Genomic DNA, 18250 nt, shown 5'->3' with positions numbered 1-18250 from the left:
AACCCAAGGAGCCCCGAGTCACCTGCGTGAAGACAGACTCGGAGGCCGTGCGAGCTTTCCTCCCTCACTGGTGAGAACAGGAGGGAGAGGAGCCCAGCCCGAGCAGAGGGAGGGAACAGGGAATAAGACGCTTTTATCAAACCACTCCTTCTGAGTAAAAACTACAAAATCTCTGCTTTCTGAGGGTTCTTAATCCAGAGAAACTGAAATTCAGATTCCTTTTTGGCCTGGATTTATTTTCCTTGATTATATATTTGGTACCAAATTCACCTGGCTTCCATCCCTGGGTTGGGAAGATCCCCTGGAGAAGGGAAAGGCTACCCACTCCAGTATCCTGGCCTGGAGAGTTCCATGGACTGCAGAGACCATGGGGCTGCAAAGAGTCGGACACGACTGAGCGGCTTTCACTCCCTACTCCCTCGTATTTTAGTTAAAAAAGCCTCTCAAGGTAAATTATGATTTCCAAAGAGATTAGAAAGCCCGGCTCCCTCGTCCCCTCTGGTTCGCTCTCGCCCCCTCCCGCTCGCTCACTCACAGACCCGATCACTCGTTCTGGAGAGACTCCGTGACACCAGCAGGCTCCGTGGCCCAGCTGTGCTGGGGCACATCCGTGGAGCCGGCCACGCCTGCCCCTGGTTCCGAGGGAGGAAGAATGCCCACGGTTCACCAGAGGCTGGGGACAGTCTGCGGACGGGAAATACCGTGAGGGGTGAGGGGCCCCCCGGGCGCAGCGCTCAGCCACGGCTCAGGAAACCCTGGCCTCGTAGCCGGCCACCTCTGCCTGCACGTGGTGACTGCTGCTCCGAGCACGGCGCGTGGGCAGCAGAGAACCACGGCCCAGGAGGCACGCCAGTTTCGCAGCCTCTGAGGGCGCCCTCAGACAGCGGGAGAGAGAGGAGCGCCTCGAGCTGGTCTGTAGACCTTGGAGGCGGGGCGGCAGGCCGCTGAGGCCGTGTGGGCCCTTGGCCTCGGCCACAGGAGCCCTCAGTGCACAGCAGCGGCCCGGGCTGGTGCACAAATGAATGGGCAGCGCTGCGTCCCAAAAACCTGCTTCACAGAACAGGGGGCAGCGCGTTTGGGCTGCTGGCTCGTCTAAACTGGTAACATTTTTATTATTAGTTAATGATAAAACCGAACTAAACTCATGACGTTTCTGTTTTGAATAAACCATCCCAGGGCCCTCAGGATGGATCAGAGATGTGGACAAAGCAGATCGAGTGCCCTGGTTTTAGGGCAGGAACAGTATCTTTTAAGACACTGAAAATGCCCAGGAAAACCCGTCCACTGGCTCAAAGCTTCCCTTCACTAACAGCAAAGAGGTAAAGAATAGCTTCTGCATGTGTGCGCTCAGTCCGACTCTGTGACCCCACGGACCGTAGCCACCAGGCTCCTCTGTCCATGGGATTCTCCAGGCAAGAATACTGGAGTGGGCTGCCATTTCCTCCTCCAGGGAATCTTCCCCACCCAGGGATCCAACCTGCGGCTTGGGCAATGCAGGTGGGGAAGCACCAGGGAAGCCCAGCAAAGAGAGCCAAGGAACAGCGCGAGGTACTTAACACAAGAAAGGGCTGTGACTTCATCTGGTTTCGCCGGATCCCCGTGGGAGCTTTAGTTAAGCTGCGTTTACACGTCCACTGACGCGAAGCCATGGTTTATCACCGTCCATGGTGTTAAAACAGAGAGCAGACCGGGGCAGCAGGCTGACACACGGCCTCGAGGGCTGGGGGCAGGGAAACACGCGGGAGCTTGCGCTCAGGACCCAGCACAGCGGTCAGGCGGCTCGCGGAGCCTTGGAAGGAGCCTCAGGGTAGGACAGCAGCAGGGGCGGCAGGGGTGCGAGGGGCAAGGGGGCTTGTGCCCGGGACAGGGAAGAGAACGGAGCCTCGGAGAAGCGGCCCTGGGACACCCCCCACTACCCCGGAGCCTCCGCAGACACGGACTCACCTCCGCCACAAAGCCGGCGGCTGCTCGGGTTCCTGCCCGGCGGGTCCCAGCGAAGACACAAGCGCCAGGGGCCAGGCGAGCAGCATCATGAGGACGACAACCAGCAGCCGGACAGGGAAGAGCGTCAGCGTCAAGACGGCCACCTGCGGACACGGCACGGTCACTTGGGGGCTGTCCCCCAGGCTCCTCACGCCAGGCCCGCCCTGCCCCAGCTGCCCAACCCCTTCCTGGAGCCGCCGAGGTGCCTCCTGCAGCCGCCGAGGGAATGACCTGGAGATGGGGGTGTCTTTCCTGGTGGACAGCGCCCTGCCCACTCCCAGCACCCCAGCAGACAGCCCGCCCACTCCCAGCACAGCCCCGCCCACTCCCAGCACAGCCCCGCCCACCCCCAGCAGACGGCCCGCCCACTCCCAGCAGACAGCCCGCCCACTCCCAGCAGACAGCCCCGCCCACTCCCAGCAGACAGCCCGCCCACTCCCAGCAGACAGCCCCGCCCACTCCCAGCACAGCCCCGCCCACCCCCAGCAGACGGCCCCGCCCACCCCCAGCAGACGGCCCACCAGAGCCCCCTGCTCTCAGTGCCCCAACATGGGCAGCAGACAGCCCCGCCCACTCCCGGCAACACCCCGCCCACCCCCAGCACAGCCCCGCCACTCCCAGCAGACGGCCCCGCCCACTCCCAGCAGACAGCCCATCGGAGCCCCCTGCTCTCAGTGCCCCCGCATGGGCACACTTTCCTGCCACGGGAGGCACAGAGCCGCCAGGACTGGGCTTGGACCGCAAGGAGAGGGGGACCCGAGGACTTCCCAGCCCCAGGAAGTCAGGGACGGGAGGAGGGCCCAGCAGGGATGGGGTGTCCAAAGTCACAGGTCTGGTCCTGAGGACACAAGGAAGGCTGGCTGGGGCTTGTGGGGAGGGGAGGCCCTGCAGGAGAGGGGGACAGCCACAAGTCTGCGGGGGCTGGTGAGGGTGGACCCAAGGGGTCAGCAGAGGCCGAGTCAGGGAGGGCCGAGTGGACGGGCAGCGGTGCGGGAGGTCCAGCACTTCTGCACGAAAGACGCTCTGGTTCCACATGGTGGGGGGAGGGGGATGCTCAGGACCAGTGAGTTTTGTGATGAACTTGATCTCAGGGGGCGCTGATTAGAAATGGGGAGGGGGCGGAATGATGCAAAGACTCAAGACGCTCAGAGCCTCATGACCAATAGGTGCAGTTTTTGGTGCTTTGCAAAAATACACACACGAGATACACAGGTTTGGCGCACAGGACACAGAAGAGACAGGAAGAGATCCAAGTCCAGCAGCTCACTGCCGCCCCCCGCCGCCCGGAAGAGATCCAAGTCCAGAAGCTCACTGCCGCCCCCCGCCGCCCGCCCCGCCGCTGGTCTCGGCCACCTGCAGCCCCGCAGCCCGACTGGTCGCTGATCCCTGGGGTCTCCATCAAGGCCAGCACAGGAATACAAGGCAGGCCACGTGAGTCATTTCACATTTCCTCGCAGCCACATTTAAAAACACAAAGGTGATGAAATCAATTCAGCAAGGAGTTAATTTAAGCCAACACCCCTCAAATTCCATCATCTGAGCAGGCACTCATGAGCCGCTTTACTCTCTCTCCCGTCATGTCCAGGGATCCAGACACAGCGCATCTCGATCACACACGCCACGTTCTGGGGGCCCAGCAGCCACCAGTGGCTTATGCTGCCCGCGGCCGCTGCGGGCCGTCTCCACACGCTGCTGTTACGGGAGCCAATCCCGATGCCCCTGGAACTGTTTTATTATTTCAGCCTTCGCTTCCTGTTGCTTCTGTTCACTACAAGGATTCTGTCCATACATAAGGGCCTGACTCGCGGAACCCTGGCCGCCTGTGGAAGGTCACAGGAAGGAGGGGATTAACACGGCCCTCCCCAAGGCCAGCCCTTCCAGGAAGTGTCTGCAAGACTAACGGCCTTTTCATCTCACCTCCTCACCTCCCCGCTCTCTGTTTCATTAAGCATGGTAACCTGCACTCGTAACCACAGCGCCTTTGAACTGCCTCTCCTGCCCTGCCCTTCAGGGGCAGGGGTCCCCCGGACGACCCTCCAGTTTTAACACAAGGTGGAACAGGGACGGTGACCCCGGCTCTGTCGTGGGACGCTTCCTGTTAAGTAGGGGGTGTGTGTCCCACTCCAGGACCATGTTGGCGGGAAGGTGCCCCCCACCCCGGGTTTCTAAGGGTCCTGTTCTGGGGTCGACACGAAGGGGTGCACATTGCCACACAGCATCCCTGGGTCACCCCGTCCTCATGCCTCATGCTTTTCTATCACAGCCTCGGCTCCAGCGCACGGAAGCACCTCTCTGAAGGCCTCGCGGAGTCTGTCTGTAGACACGGCTTTGGAAGGCCAGCCTGGCCACCGCCTCCACCCTGCCATCCTCAGTGAGGACATCACCCCAGACACCAGCCCGCCTTGTTGGGGGAATTCCTACGGAGCTTTCTGATGGCTGTTCCCATGCTTTCAAATTGTTTACCTGGATTTCCCACCTTCTGGAGTTACGTCTGCATTTTCGCCTGGGAGGAAGTTTCTGGGGGTCCTTGGCAGGCGCTCTTCCCACTGGATTTCCCGTCATTCACCTTCAGGGCCATCGCGTGAAGCTGCAGCCCTGGAGTTTCGTGAACCCTGCCCTGACGCCCAGGGTGCGGTTCGCGTGATTTGTGTTTCCAAGACGTTTCAGGCTGAGAGGACACACTCGCCCCTCACAGAACCTGCTCACAGAGCGACCTGCGCAGGCTGTCCCCCGTCTCTGCTGTGACCGTTCAGCCGTGTGAACTCCGGTCTCACGGGCGCCTCTCTCTTCCACTCGCGTTTCCTCTGCTGCTCTAACTTCCTGAGGGAAGAGCCTGGAGCATTATTTTCAGGAGTACCTTATCTCCCCCAGTTCACACGGAGAACTCTGCTTTCTGTAAGTACTTAAATTCAACTCCACTAGTTTTAAAACGTAGCCTTTCCTTCCTGTTAAAATTTAGGTTAAATGTTATATCTTTTTGAAGCCTTGCTATTATCTTGTAACTTTGTTGCAGAGAAATAGAGGGCAGACACCCCGCCTCCTCAGCCACTGGCCCCGCCTCTTGGGCTGTCTGGCCCTGCTCCTCCCCACCTCCTTGGCCACTGGCCGTGCCTCTCGGGCTGCCTGTCTAGGAGAACGTCCAGGGCCCACCGGGGACTGTGCTGCGAGCCTGCTCCGCCTACGACCTGTGGCTGCCAGCCCCTCCAGGGTGCACACGGTTGGGTCCCTGGAGAGTCCCCTGTGTGTCCCCACAAATGGACCCTCAAGCTGCTGCCTGTGTCAGAGCGCAAGCAGACAGTGGCGGTGGACAGGAGCTGCGGGGGCCACCACGCTCAGAGCGCTCACGGGTGCACAGCGACACACCCGGATGGTGCAGCCACACCCAGGACGGCTGCTCCTCCAGGTGACAGAGAGGAACGAGGCGGCTCAGGAAGAACACCAGTGGCCAACGCCCCACCCCAGGGCTTGGAGGACTGAGGCTGAAAGGGGCTCGGGGGCAGCACCCCAGTGCGTCTGGACCAACAGGGAGTGATGAGCAGGCCTGGAGGGGGAGCCCAAAGCTGTGACAAGTGCCGCTGCTGAAGGTGCAGGTTAGTGAGCAGACAGCGTCCTGAACACAATGGGGCTCACCGGTCACTCCCGTGGACATGACGTGTGACCACGTCTGCCCCCGGAGAATGCACCCTGTGCCCACTCCGTGTGCCCGGGAGTCATGGGCCTGGTGCCTGAGCTCTGCAGCCAGCAGGGAGAGGACACATGTAAGTGACCACACAGCCCCGACCGACAGACGAGGACAGGCAGGCGCAGAGGGAACGAGGCCTAGCTGCAGACCTGCCCGGGCTCCTCGGAGGGTTGGGCGGGCAGGAAGCACGCTGGGCTTTGAAGGCTGCCTGGAGGAGGCGGGCACCTCCGGAGCCCACGGGGTGCAGAAGGGCCTGGTTCCTGAGAAGCTGGGACCCGCCTCCCTCCTGAGATGCAGCCCACAGTCTTGCCCCCGCCTCCATCCTCAGGAGCCCACTATCCTCAAAAGTGCCAGGTCGACTGTGGGGCCACCCTTCTTGAAGGCCACACGAGGGCGACACTCAGGGCCCTGGGCTGAGCTACTCAGCACAACTATCAGGTTGCTCACGAAAAACTGTCCTCATGTCACGTACAAGCCGCTGTATTTAAAACGGATAGCGAACAAAGACCTACTGAACAGCACATAGAACTCTGCTCAGTGCTATGTACCAGCTTGGACGGGAGCGGGGTTTGGGGGAGGACGGATTCACGTGCACGCATGGCTGAGTCCCTTCACTGTTCACCTGAGCAACGCTCTTAAGCGGCTACACCCTGATACAAAATGGCTTTGGTGTAAACAGAACAAAATGGGCTCAACAAGAACAGACTTGGGCGTGCATGTTCCCAGCACGGCCGTTTTGTAGGTCAGTCGTCTAACCCAGAGAGGTGCGCGCACCGCCCGCTCTCAGCCAGCACGCTTCACCGTGAGTTCCCGGCACAGTGGGTCCCACAGGTGATCTGTCCAGGCCCGGCGCTCCGCTTCCCACCACAAGGACCCAGGGCCCGCATATGGAGCCACGGGCACACAGGAACAGTCCACGTGTGGGGGGACCACACAGGCACACGCCACGCCCACACGTATGCATCCTGGCCTCACCGGCTGCCTCTGGACTCTAGGAGACTCATTTCTGATTGTGGCACCAGCCAAGGGGCGGACGGGGCGTGTCTGCGGACGTGCCCTCGAGGGGCTGGCATGGGCGTCCAGAGCCCTCCCTCCAGACCAGCCCGACAGCCTGAGAGAGATGGGAGCCCTCCAGCTCCAGGTCAGGCCACCAGCTTCCAGAAGTCACGGAAGACAGGACTCAGCAGCAAGCACAGACACCCCAGACACAGTCCAAGAGACAAATCGAACCCTCTGATCAGAGGGTGCATGTGGGTGCGTGCGCAGCCAAGAGCCGGAACCGGGCACCTGCTGGCCGAGCCCAGTGCCCGCCCCCGGTGCCCAGGAGCGCACTGTGCCTTCAAGGGCGACACAGCCCGCACGGTGGCCGCTGGATGTCCTTGTCCTTGAGATGCAGATATACACGGGATCTTTACGGGCTCAGTGGTGACATCTGGGCACTGCTTCCAGATCACTGCTGGAAGGGGACGCGGGGGCGGGGCCGCTCCCCTGCGGTGCTTCGTCCAGTCGCCCAAGCAAACCACTGGCTGTGTGTTCACGACGGCTCGTGGTAAGAACGTGAAAGTGATGCCTGCTCTGGATGGAAAACGCTCTCCAGCTCACAGTGAGCGTGTGGGGCCCACAGGTCCGGAGCGCTCCACAGGCAGCACCCGCCAGGCTCAGACCGGCCTGGCGAGCACTCCCCCGCCTCCGCCCTCCCCAGGCCACCGGGGTCACTGGATCACCCACGTGCAAGCTGGCCCAAGTGCCTTGTGTTTCACAACCAGCGTGGAAGCACCTGCGTGCTACTGAAGAGACAAGACCTCTGCAGAGACCCGTGCCCTCTCCTGGGGGAGGACGGGCCCCAGGGCACCATGCGGCCTGTATCCTCCAGCGCCCGCCCCCACCCCCGGGGACCCCAGTCAGCCGCGCGGGACTCTGACAGGACAAGCGTGGGCAGGACGCACGGGGGCGGGGGGGGTCGGGCAGCACTGCCCCAGACGGTGGTCAGCTTGCTGACCGTAGGCACGGCAGACTCCCGAAGGCCTCTTCCCACCCAGCGCCATGGCCTCGCAGGGAGATCCCGCCATCCCAAGGGAATCGCACCTCCAAGAGGCTGGAGGGAAATGCACTCACTCCTCCCGCTTTGAGAGGAAAACGTCAGTGAGCCCACACGCGGGCCTGCTGGCCGCAGACGCTGGCGCTGGGCCTACATCCCTGGCCCTCCGCTCTCAGCGGTTCCGAGCGGCACGCGACAGAAATAGGAGCAGACATGCCAGGCTCTCGATCCGCCCGCGGCCACAGCAGACCACCCTCGGGAGGTGGGTCGGGCCCGCAAGGCAACAGGCGGGTGTGGACCACAGACACGCCGGCCCTGGGCTCAAGCGGCCCTGGGCTCACGCAGCCTCGCTGTAGACGCCGAGCGCGGAGCCGGGGCCACGGCTGCCGCCAGGGTCCAGGTGTTCCTGGGGCTCCCGGAGCAACAGCTCAGGGCCGGCCCCGGGCTTGAGGACCTTGGGGCCTTTGTGCAGCAGGTGAGACCTCGGGGTGGGCACCTAGCTAGGTGCACCAAATGTCACCTGCATGACGGAGGCCAGGGACCAGCCCGGGGAGGAGCCACCAGCTACATGGGCCTCAGAGGATACCCCCCGATGTGACACTTGCGGGAAAGGGTAAGAAACAAAACGGAACCGACCTCTGCAAGCCAGCCGGATGGCTTCACAGCCTGGACTGGCGTTCACAAGGATGGCAGGCCTCAGTGGACACTCAGGGAGGGCGCCAACCCCTCCTGGTCGGGGGGCCCTGGGGGAGCAGGTGGAGCCTGGATGAATGGGGTGCTACACAGGCCACACAGGGGCCGGGGGCACACTGAGCCCGCCGCCAGGATGCTCGGCTCCAAGGCGCGGGGGACATAAGCCGCCCCGACCTGTGGTCTCCCCAATCCCAGGAGGCGGCCAGGACCCCAGGACAGGACACAGGCGCCGGGCGACCCCAGTGAGGGCACCAAGGCGAGCAGGCCTGGCCCCCGCCCAGCACGCAGGCCCCAGGGGGAGCGGGGCTCAGAGGTGGCTTTTCCAGGCAGGCGGAGTGTGGACCACCCTCACAGTTAAGCACCCACAGTTCATGGGCTCCGACGGGCAGGGAAACCGAGGCCAGCCAGGGAAGTTGGTCAGAGACAAGCCACAGTCTGAGAAGCGGTGCGGGGAGGAGGGGCTGCCTGGAGGATGAGGGGCCGCCTCGGGGGGCGGGGCCTCCCGGGGTGGAGGGGCTTCCCGGCGGAGGAGGGGCCGCTGGGGAGGAGGGGCCACCTGGAGGACGAGGGGCCTCCCAGGGGAGGAGGGGCTGCCGGCGGAGCCCAGGACAGGACCCACCTCCAGCGAGCACTCGCACGTCCAGGACGTGGGCCTGATGGGCACCACGCTCCTACACTGCCGTCCCAGCTGCCCCGGGCTCCAGAGGCATCAACTGCGTCACTGGAAACCCGCTCAAACCAGCATCCCAGGCGACCCCCCAGCCCTCGCCGGCTTCTCAGACACACACTTGGGCATCGTATTTAATACCTTTCTTTCCTCTTCCTCCCAGCTCCGCCCCCACCCCAAGGTGCAGCCCAGGCCCCCTCCCCACCCTGTGCGCGGGGCTGCGGTCACCCTCAGGCTCCAGGTCTCCTCCCCCAGCCTGGTACCTCCCCAGTGGATGCCTTATAAAAAAGGCTTCCCTGGTGGCTCAGACGGTAAACAATCTGCCTGTAACGTAGGAGACCCGGGTTCAGTCCTTGGGTGGAGAAGATCCCCTGGAGAAGAGAATGGCGACTCACTCCAGTCTTCTTGCCTGGAGAATCCATGGACAGAGGAGCCTGGCGGGCTACAGTCCACGGGGCTGGAAAGAGTCAGACACGACTAAGAGACCGACACTTTCACTTTATATTAAAAATAAAATCAGAAACGATAAAGCCAGCTGTCTTTGAGACTCCTGACTTAGAGCGGACAGAGGGCGCTAAAAGCGTGAAGGCAACACGGACGTCCCGGCAGCACGGGGCTGCGCCCCAGCCTCGCAGGGCAGGAGGTGGGCAAAGCCTCGGGGAAACTCTCGTCTGCTGGACGCAGCAGTGAGAAAAGAGTGACACGTCCACCTAACCTCAGTTTTCTCCTGAGAGGAGGCACGGTGACAGCGATGGTCCCAGGGTCCCACCAGCTGGCACTGCCCAGCCCAGGCCCCTGAGTTCACAGCAGCAAAGGGGGAGCATCGGCTGGGGACCCAACAGTGAGGTGCAAGCCCAGCAAACCGACCTGGAGACGCCGCCCCTCTGCTTGCCTCATCTGCAAAAACACCTTTATTAAAGGTAAAATGCCTTCTGGTCCAAACCATACACTGTCTTCAAATAGCAAAGAAGCAGTCCTCCTCACAAGTAACTCGAATAGTTCAAACAGGTGGAAGCAGAAGCGAAGCAGAAAGAGCCGGCAGCCTGAGCCCAGGCTGTCGGCTGCACCTCGTCACACGCACATCTGACCTGCAGACAAGGCTCCGCTCTACTGTCGGACAAAACGCCGAGTGTGGCGAGAGGCCCAAGGCCAGTCATGAGCGAGGGTCACTGGGAGCGCCGGTGGGGTCCAGGGGTCCCAGTCCCGCCCCCGGCTGAGGGGGCACCTTATGCTTGCTGGGATCTGGGCTTCCTCTGGGGTCTGCCATGGAGGTGAATCCTGTGCCCAAATTCACACCAGGTTCACCGTCTTTTTCTTATTAAGGTGTCGTCTGACCTCGGATTTTCCTCCTTGCTGTGTGTCTATGGGGATAACCTGTGCCTCCACTTGGGAAAACTCTCCTTTCAGAGCCCATGCTGACTGCGTATAGAAGCTGTTTCTTCTGAGTGCTCCCACTCAAATCTAAAATTAAATATAGCTTTTCTAAAAGAGCTATTTTTTCTTTCAAACCCCCAGGCAGGCTCAACTTCCCCACCATGCCAGTCACTCTATTCAAGAGCTTTCAACTCAAATCTTAGCGCGGATCGCCGAGGCTGCAGGCTTCCACAGGACGGGTGTGTTTCAGTAATTCACCGAGCTTACAAACCTGTCCCACAGGAGAAAAAACCACAGAGCAACTTTCCGGATGACCACACACAACACTCCTGGCACATGGCAGCTGATGATGGGGTCGTAGGGGGCAGCCCTGGTCATCACACGTTTCTCTGGGGGATCAGACCCCTAAGTGTGAGACTCTGCACACGTTTCTCTGGGGGATCAGACCCTAAGTGTGAGACTCTGCAGCCCCAGCCACTGGTCTGGGGCAGGGGACGGGAGGGTCACACCTTCACATCTGTGTATCCTGCCCCTCTGGCCCACGGCCCCCACAGTGATGGTTTCAGAGGGCCAGCGCGTACAGGCCCTGAGTTCCCAGACCCCGTGGGCAGCTGGGGGCAGCGAGACCCACAGTCCACAGGGGAAGGAGTCAGAAAAACAACCCCAGGGTCTGCGGTGAGCGTGGTGGGACCACTGGGGCCCTCCGGGGGACTGCAGCGCTGGAGGCACGGAGGGGCCGGCAGAGCCCTCGGGACACAGGAGGCTGCATGGGGGTGAACCCTCAGGCCACCACAAGCCAGCCGCCTGCCACGTGGACTCCACATCTCCAGGGCAGCTGAGAAAGGCCTCTAGAATTATAATGGGTAGGATTTAAGTGAAGATGGAAGGAAGTATGTGAGGAGCAAGGGGAGAGCTCGGCACGTGGGGCTGGGCCTGGAGGAGCGGGTGGGCCAGTGGGTGGGCAGGGCAGCCACCAGGCTGGCTTCCAGGCTCTGCCTGTGACCTCTCAGGCCTTCTCCTTGCTCTCCCAACTTACTCAAGTTTTGTACAAAATCTCAGCTCGTCTGGGTTTTCAGGACCCCTGCATCCCGGGGCCCTGGTGACTGTGACCTCAGCCCCTGCCCCCTCTGGGCGTGACATTCGCAGTGAAGCCAACCCCAGGCTGGAGCCCTCCTGCGGCTGCCCGGTCCCCTGAGCCCAGCATTGCCCGTGCCCAGGAGGACAGCTTCCTGGGCCTGACGGTCCCACAGAGATGGGGCTCAGAAACACAGCGGCCACTGAGCTGCTTCCCCAGGCGACTGGCCGGTCGGGCCGGGACATCCTGGAATTTCAAGTCCACAGTCCTGAGTGCCCCACCTGCAGAAATGGACGCAGGAGGCCGCACTCCTCCCAGATAGGTCAGAAGCTCGGGCTCCAGGTGTCCCGCAGCCTCAGGGATCGTCTCCCTGAGGAGACGGGAGCAGGGGACTGGGGGGAGCTGAGGCACCTCGGGGTCTGAGCGCCGGAGGCCGTGGTTACCAGTCTGCAAGGCCCTGGCAATGTCCCGGGAGCGCTGCCCTCGGGGCTCTAAGGACACGCCTTCTACACTTTCACGGTCTGAAGCGGGTGCCCTGGCAGGTGGCCAGCAACGGCAGGAGCCGTGGGAATGAGGGTGGGGGGAGCGGGGTGCGGAAAGAGCCCAGCAGCAGGGCTGCCTGCAGAGGAGGGGCCTGACAAGCTCGGAGCAGCCCCCCACCCCCATCTCAGAGCCACCCAGAGCCAGGCCATGCTGGGGGGGTTCGGGACGTGCCTGCTCCGCAGGGCCCTTTACCGCAGGGTTTGAGTAAAAGAATCTCGAAGTTCAAGACCTGCAGCATTTCCTGCGGGTTTCACCTGTTTAGCAAATACCTGCCCAGAGCAGGAGGGCAGGGGTGGGGGCCGGGCTCCCAGCTGGGCACCTCCTACACCAACCCGCCCTCAGGTACAAGGAGCCCCCTCCACCGAACCTCCCAGCTCAACCCCACCCCCACAGGCTGGAGAGGCCCTGAACCAAATATCTAGGTCCAGGCCCACATCCTGTCCCCATCCCCCAAATGCAAGGAGTTTCCCCCCAACCACATCCTGGCTCTGATCACAGCGGTGGGACACTCCCTCCAGCTGCAGGTGACCCCCAGGCGGGGACTTCCCCAGTAGCAGACAGACCCCCCCCCTACCTAACGTCCCGGCTCTGCCCCCTTGGCTGCAGGCAGCGCCGCGCCCACTGGGCACACTGGGGCCCTGGTCACGGGCGCGGGAGGAGAGAGATGTTTGGGCAGCCTGTCCCCCGGCCAGGCGATCACTCCTCTGGGGACAGTGGGGAAATGGGGTGGGGTCCCCGCGTCCCGCGCGGCTGCTCCATGCTGGGTGATCGCAGGCTCCCGACCAGCAGCCTGAAGGGAGCTGGCGGGAGGGGAGGCAGGCGTCCCAGGGGAGGGCCCGGCCGACGGCTGTGGGAGCAGCAGCAGCAGGGGCTCCCCGCTGGGGAGAAGCGCCCACTGCCTTGGGGGGGTCGTGCCGCCTGCTCTGGACCAGGGACTGTGGCCCTCCAGGGCTGGCCAGGGGCGCAGAGGACCCCAGAGGAGAGGCCCCCACCTAAGGCTGGCCCAGCCTGTCAGCGCCCTGGGGTCCTGGCACCAAGGCTGCTCTGCCAGCCTGGGATCCGAGGGTGGCTGGGTTTGGGGCCCGCCGGGCGGCCCATCCTCCTGCTCCGGGCCTCGGGACCCCGCGTGCAGCCCCCCCACGGTGAAGTCCAGCTGTGTGTCCCCACCCCGGGGGACGGGAAGGTCCAGAAAAAAGTGTTTAAACAACTCTAGAGTGGCAGCTAACTTTTTAGGGAAAAGAAGTCACACGTGTACACCCGTGGCGGATTCACGTTGATGTATGGCAAGACCACTACTGTACTGCAAAGTAATTAGCCTCCAATTAAAATAAATAAATTTATATTAAAAAAAAAAGTCACTCCTCTGGCTCTGGGACTGTTAAGGCCCCAGGCCGCCGGACACGTCCCCGCTCAAGACCCCTGCGGAGCACCACAAAGGACACGGTGCGCAAGGAGGGAGGCCCAGAGGCGGGAGGCTGAGATCGCAGGGAGGGGGACGATCGGCCACGGTTACACACACAGACACCCACACAGACACACAGACACACACCCATAGACAGACACACAGAAACAGACACACACACAGACACACAGACACAGACACACACACACAGAGACACACACACCGACACACACATACACAGACACACACACACATAGACACACACACAGACATACACACAGACACAGACATACACACAGACACAGACATACACACACACAGATATATACACAAATACACACACAGACACACACACACACCCATAGACAGACACACAGAAACAGACACACACACAGACACACACAGACAGACAAACAGAAACAGACACACACAGACACACACATACACACACACACAGACACACACATACACACAGATACACACACAGATACACACACACAGACATACACAGACACACACACATAGACACACACACAGAAACAGACACAAACACACAGACACACAGACACACACAGAGACACACAAAAACAGACACACACAGATATACACACAAATACACACATAGACACACACAGACACACACACACATAGACACACACACAGACACACATACATAGACACACAGAAACAGACACACACACAGATATACACACAAATACACACATAGACACACACAGACACACAGACACACACACACACACACACTGGTTCGCAGGCTGGAGCAGTGTAAGAATGAGCACAGCCTGGTGAACCAGCATGGGTGTCTGGGCGGTGAGGCGGGCTTCAGGGGGCACAGCTGCACATGCCTCAGCAAGGGGTTTCCAGACACACACTGCCTCTGGGCTCCTTTCAGAACAACTCACACCGAGACAGGGGCTTATGGGACACAGGAAGCCCCGCCCTGAGGCTGCAGGGAGCCCTCGAGCGCTCGCCTGGCCGTGGGGGCGAGGGCGTGGTGATGGCCCCGGGGTGGGGGCCCGTCCCATCCGTGTGGTGAGGGCCCCGGGCCCTTGTTCTGTCCATGTGTGACGGCCCCGGGGTGGGGGGCAGAGCCCACCCGGGTGACCGGGGCTTGTGGAGGCCCTGCTAAGACCCCTGGGCACCTGCAGGGACGGGCGGGCAGGGTCCGCTCTCGGGGACAAAATCCTGCCCTATCAGTGAGGAGTGAGGCTGACTGTACTCAGCTCCGTGCTCAGAGATGAGAGCGGGGTAAGAGAAAACTGCACGTGCGCATTCCCAGGACAGAAGAGCGTGATTCGGGAGAAGCCCCAGGACCTCCCTGGTGGTCCAGAGGCCAAGATTCCAAGCTCCCCACGCAGGGGGCCCGGGTTCCATCCCTGGGTGGGAACATGATCCCACGGGCTGCAACCAAGACCTGGCATAGCCAAATAAATATTTACAGCAGAGCGCGGGGAGGCGGCAGCGGTGGCCCGCCACCCTGACCCCCTTCTCAGTCCCCATCACTGACCACAGCTCAGCTTCTCCCGCGGACCCTTCCGGAAGATGACGTGCGGGTCACAGGAGGCTCCCAGCAGGTCGGAGGAGAAAGCGGGCAGGTCAGACATCCACCCAGAGCCAGCCCACGTGGCCTGGAGTCCAGGGACAGCACAGGGCCTGCGCCTCGGCCCCTCGCTTGGACGCGGGGACACGGCCCAGCTGTTCACCTGCCTGGGGCTCAGGGCTGCGCTCCTGGCCGTCAGAAGGTGACGGGGGCCTCGGGCCGAGCTTGGTCCTGCCCTGGGACACTCGCACTCTTGGAGGGACCCCAGCACCCACTCCCAGCTGCGGTATCACCAGCCCCCCAAGAACATGGGCTTCAGGCCAGGCCGCCTCCCCATTCACCCATCCTCCCCACCCCACCAGGCAGGGCCTGGGGGTCCCAGAAGGGGCTGGATGGAGGGCTGCCCAGGGTGGGTGCAAGGAGCACCCAGATGTGGGGGAGAGGCTGGGGCCTGGCCTGTGTGTCTGTAGGGGCACACCACGGATGTGAACCAGACTCCTCCTCGTGAGCAGCCAGGGAGCGTGCCTGCCCCCCTCCCCGAGGGCCCCCCTAACTAAGGCTGCATCCAGACAAGCCCCCAGGTACCTGCTGCTGCTCTGCCAGACCAAGACCACCGCTTCTGGGGGATCAGGCTGCACGCAGGCCCCCTGGACAGGCCTGTCCCTGGACTCACCCTCCTGGTGACTCCTGGGGCCCAGTTCCAGGGTGTTCGGGAAACCAGGCTGCCATCCAGGAAGTAAACTCTCCGTGACACCAGTTCAGGGGCTCAGAAATGGGGAAGCGCCAGAGCTGCGGGGTGCGCTCGGCCCGGGGCTTCCAGTGGGAAGTCCCCAAACCCAGGTGGGACAGGAGACCACCACCCAACTGCAAAGCAGCACCACCTCCACGCGAGGGCCCCACGGCCCACGAGTCACAGCTCTCGGATCTCAACTTGCTGGTTCCTGTCCCAAGAGATGCTTAAGCTCCTCACTAGATCTGCCGTTAAATGACAGATGGGCCCAGGGGTCATTAATCCCCAGACAGGCGGCAGTCCCTCCCCCCAAGCAAAGGCCAACAGGTAAACACAGGCACTGAACCGGTCAGTCCCAACTCAGGATGAAGGGAAGCGATGTCCCTTCCCTCGGACATCGAGGATTCCGTTTATGTGCTGATTTCGAGAGGAAGGCTGCCCTTGCGTGGACAGGCCAGTCGGCTCTGCAAGCTAAGCACGCGAAGGGGAAAACCTGTGCAGGACGCTGCTGGCGAAAAGCAAGACGTTCCCGTGGGCTGGCACGGGGACAGTCCGTGACCGCACACCCCGCGTCAGGCCTGGTGCCACAGGCCTCTGGACAGAAACATGGACTCAGCCCCGACCCTGCCTGGGGACTAGGGATGCGCAGAGGACCCCTGCCCTGCCCGGTGGTGAGAACACGGCCCGCCTGCTCCTCCCTGACCTCAGCCACACGCCGGGGAGAAGGGCCAGGCCGGGCCTCCAGTGCCCAGGCCCGCTGAGTTGGCACTTAGAGAAAAAGGCAGGCATCTGGGGAAATGACAACCTTAGACTGACTTCAAGAACTTTTCGCTTAACATTACTTCAGATGAATTACTCTGCACATTAAAAACCCCGATCTCCCCACAAAAAGCTGTCGCAGACGGAGGTGTGCTCCCCACGGGCTAGACCACCCGGGGGGAACAGGAAGTCTCCGCTCCTCCCACAGGTAGTTCTGGGGTCACAGACAGGCCGGCCTGTGGGCAGTCCTACCGAGAGGCACACAGCTCACACGCGGAGTTCGCGTGGTCCACTCAGGGGTCCCACCAGGGCAGAGAAGCGGCCCGCCAGGTCAGGGGCAGCAGAAGGCAGGGCAGATGGAGGGGGGCGCCCCCGAGGGGCCCCCAGTCAGGGCTAGAGCATCCCACAGACAGAGCGTATGGAAAGCAGGCGCCTGGACTGTTCACCAGGCGGGACCTGCTTTTGTGTAACCGATTCAGGCCCTAGACAAGCGCCAGGATCCCCCAGAACAACTTGGAACCGGGGCAGGCCAGAACCCCCCCCAAAACCCCTCTGCCGTCACCTCAGGACCCCAGAGTCCGCCCCCACCGCTGCTGCACCGACTCCAGGGACCAGCGAGGTCCCCACACGCGAAGCGCATCAAGCGACAAACTTACATCCAGAGGGAGCCGCTCCGGTTCGGCGCGGGGCCTGCACACGGCGGGAGCGGGCGCCCGGACCGGGGACCGCGCGGCGCCCACCCAGCGGGGAGTGGCTCCGAGGCCGGAATGCAGGGGCTAGGGAAAAGGGGTACGGGGGGTCCAGGGATCGGGGAAAGGGGGGACGAGCCGGGGGCGGGGACCTGGGGAAAAGGGATGCGGAGCCAGGTTCCGGGCGCTGGCGGCGGGAACCGGGGATGGGGCGCGGACGGCGGGGGATGAGCGCTGCGGGTCGCAGGGAAGGGTGGCGGTAGCGGGCCCCGGGGAGCGCGCAGCTGGGCCGCGCCCAAGGTCCCCCTCCCGGGCCCCTCCGGCCGCGCATCCCCGAGCCTCGGCGCGGCCCCGGGCCCGGGGCGGCCTGGGCTCCCGGCGGACACCCACCTGGGCCTTCTGCAGGGCGCCCAAACGCAGCTCGTGCACGAAGGGGTTCCGCCCCGGGGGCGCCTGCAGCCGCGCGTCGCCGGCCCCTGCGCTGGAGGAGGGGGCGGCGCGAGGATCGCGTCCCCGGAGCCTCATGGCCGCGCCGCCCGCCGCGAGGGGCGCGGGGCGCCGGGCCGGGTGCGGAGCGGGGGGCGCGGGGCGCGGGGCGCGGAGCGAGGATGCGCGGCGGCTGGAGCGGGCCGGGCGCGCGGCCGCGCAGGCGCGGGACGGGCGGCTGCATGACGTGGGCGGGCGGGGCGGGGGCGCGGGGCGGGCGGGCCGGGGCGGGGCGTGTGCTGGCCCCGCCCCCCGGGCGCCGAGAGGCCGCCCCCGCGCCCCGCGCCGCACTCTGCGCCCGACGCCCCGCTCCGGGGCTGCTCGGCGAACCGCTGGGGGCGGGTCCCGAGCGGCGCCGAGGCCCTGGCCGAGAGCCCGTGGCGGCGGCGGGGCCTCAGCGGCGCGCCCCCTGGGTCCCCGCCACGTTGTCCCCTTCCGCTGCTCAGGGCGCCCACCCGGGGCGCGGCCGGGAGAGGAGGCGCCTGCAGCCACGTGGGGGCGGCCGGCGCGGCTGGCGCTCGCTCCCCGGGCTGGGGGCGCCGAGCCTCCGGGCTGTCCGCTCAGAACC

At 63.3% G+C, this 18250-nt stretch overlaps 1 protein-coding gene across 2 annotated transcripts in view; it reads right to left on the bottom strand.

Annotated features, from left to right (window-relative positions):
- Nucleotides 1-17748, bottom strand: part of LPCAT1 (lysophosphatidylcholine acyltransferase 1) — a 37480-nt gene extending 19732 nt beyond the window's left edge. Inside the window, exons 1-2 of one of the 2 annotated variants that reach the window (XM_018065659.1) lie at nt 17587-17748; nt 1945-2087 (exon numbers count right to left, since the gene is read on the bottom strand). In XM_018065659.1, the coding sequence (XP_017921148.1) occupies nt 1945-2087; nt 17587-17721 (278 nt within the window). In that variant the 5' untranslated portion in view covers nt 17722-17748. Of the gene's footprint in view, nt 1-1944; nt 2088-4446; nt 4852-17586 lie in introns of those variants that run through there. The other variant, XM_018065660.1, reaches the window with a different exon arrangement.

The sequence above is a fragment of the Capra hircus genome, chromosome 20 (assembly GCF_001704415.2).
Source record: "Capra hircus breed San Clemente chromosome 20, ASM170441v1, whole genome shotgun sequence".
NCBI lineage: Eukaryota > Metazoa > Chordata > Mammalia > Artiodactyla > Bovidae > Capra > Capra hircus.
This window is presented reverse-complemented; position numbering and strand designations above follow the sequence as displayed.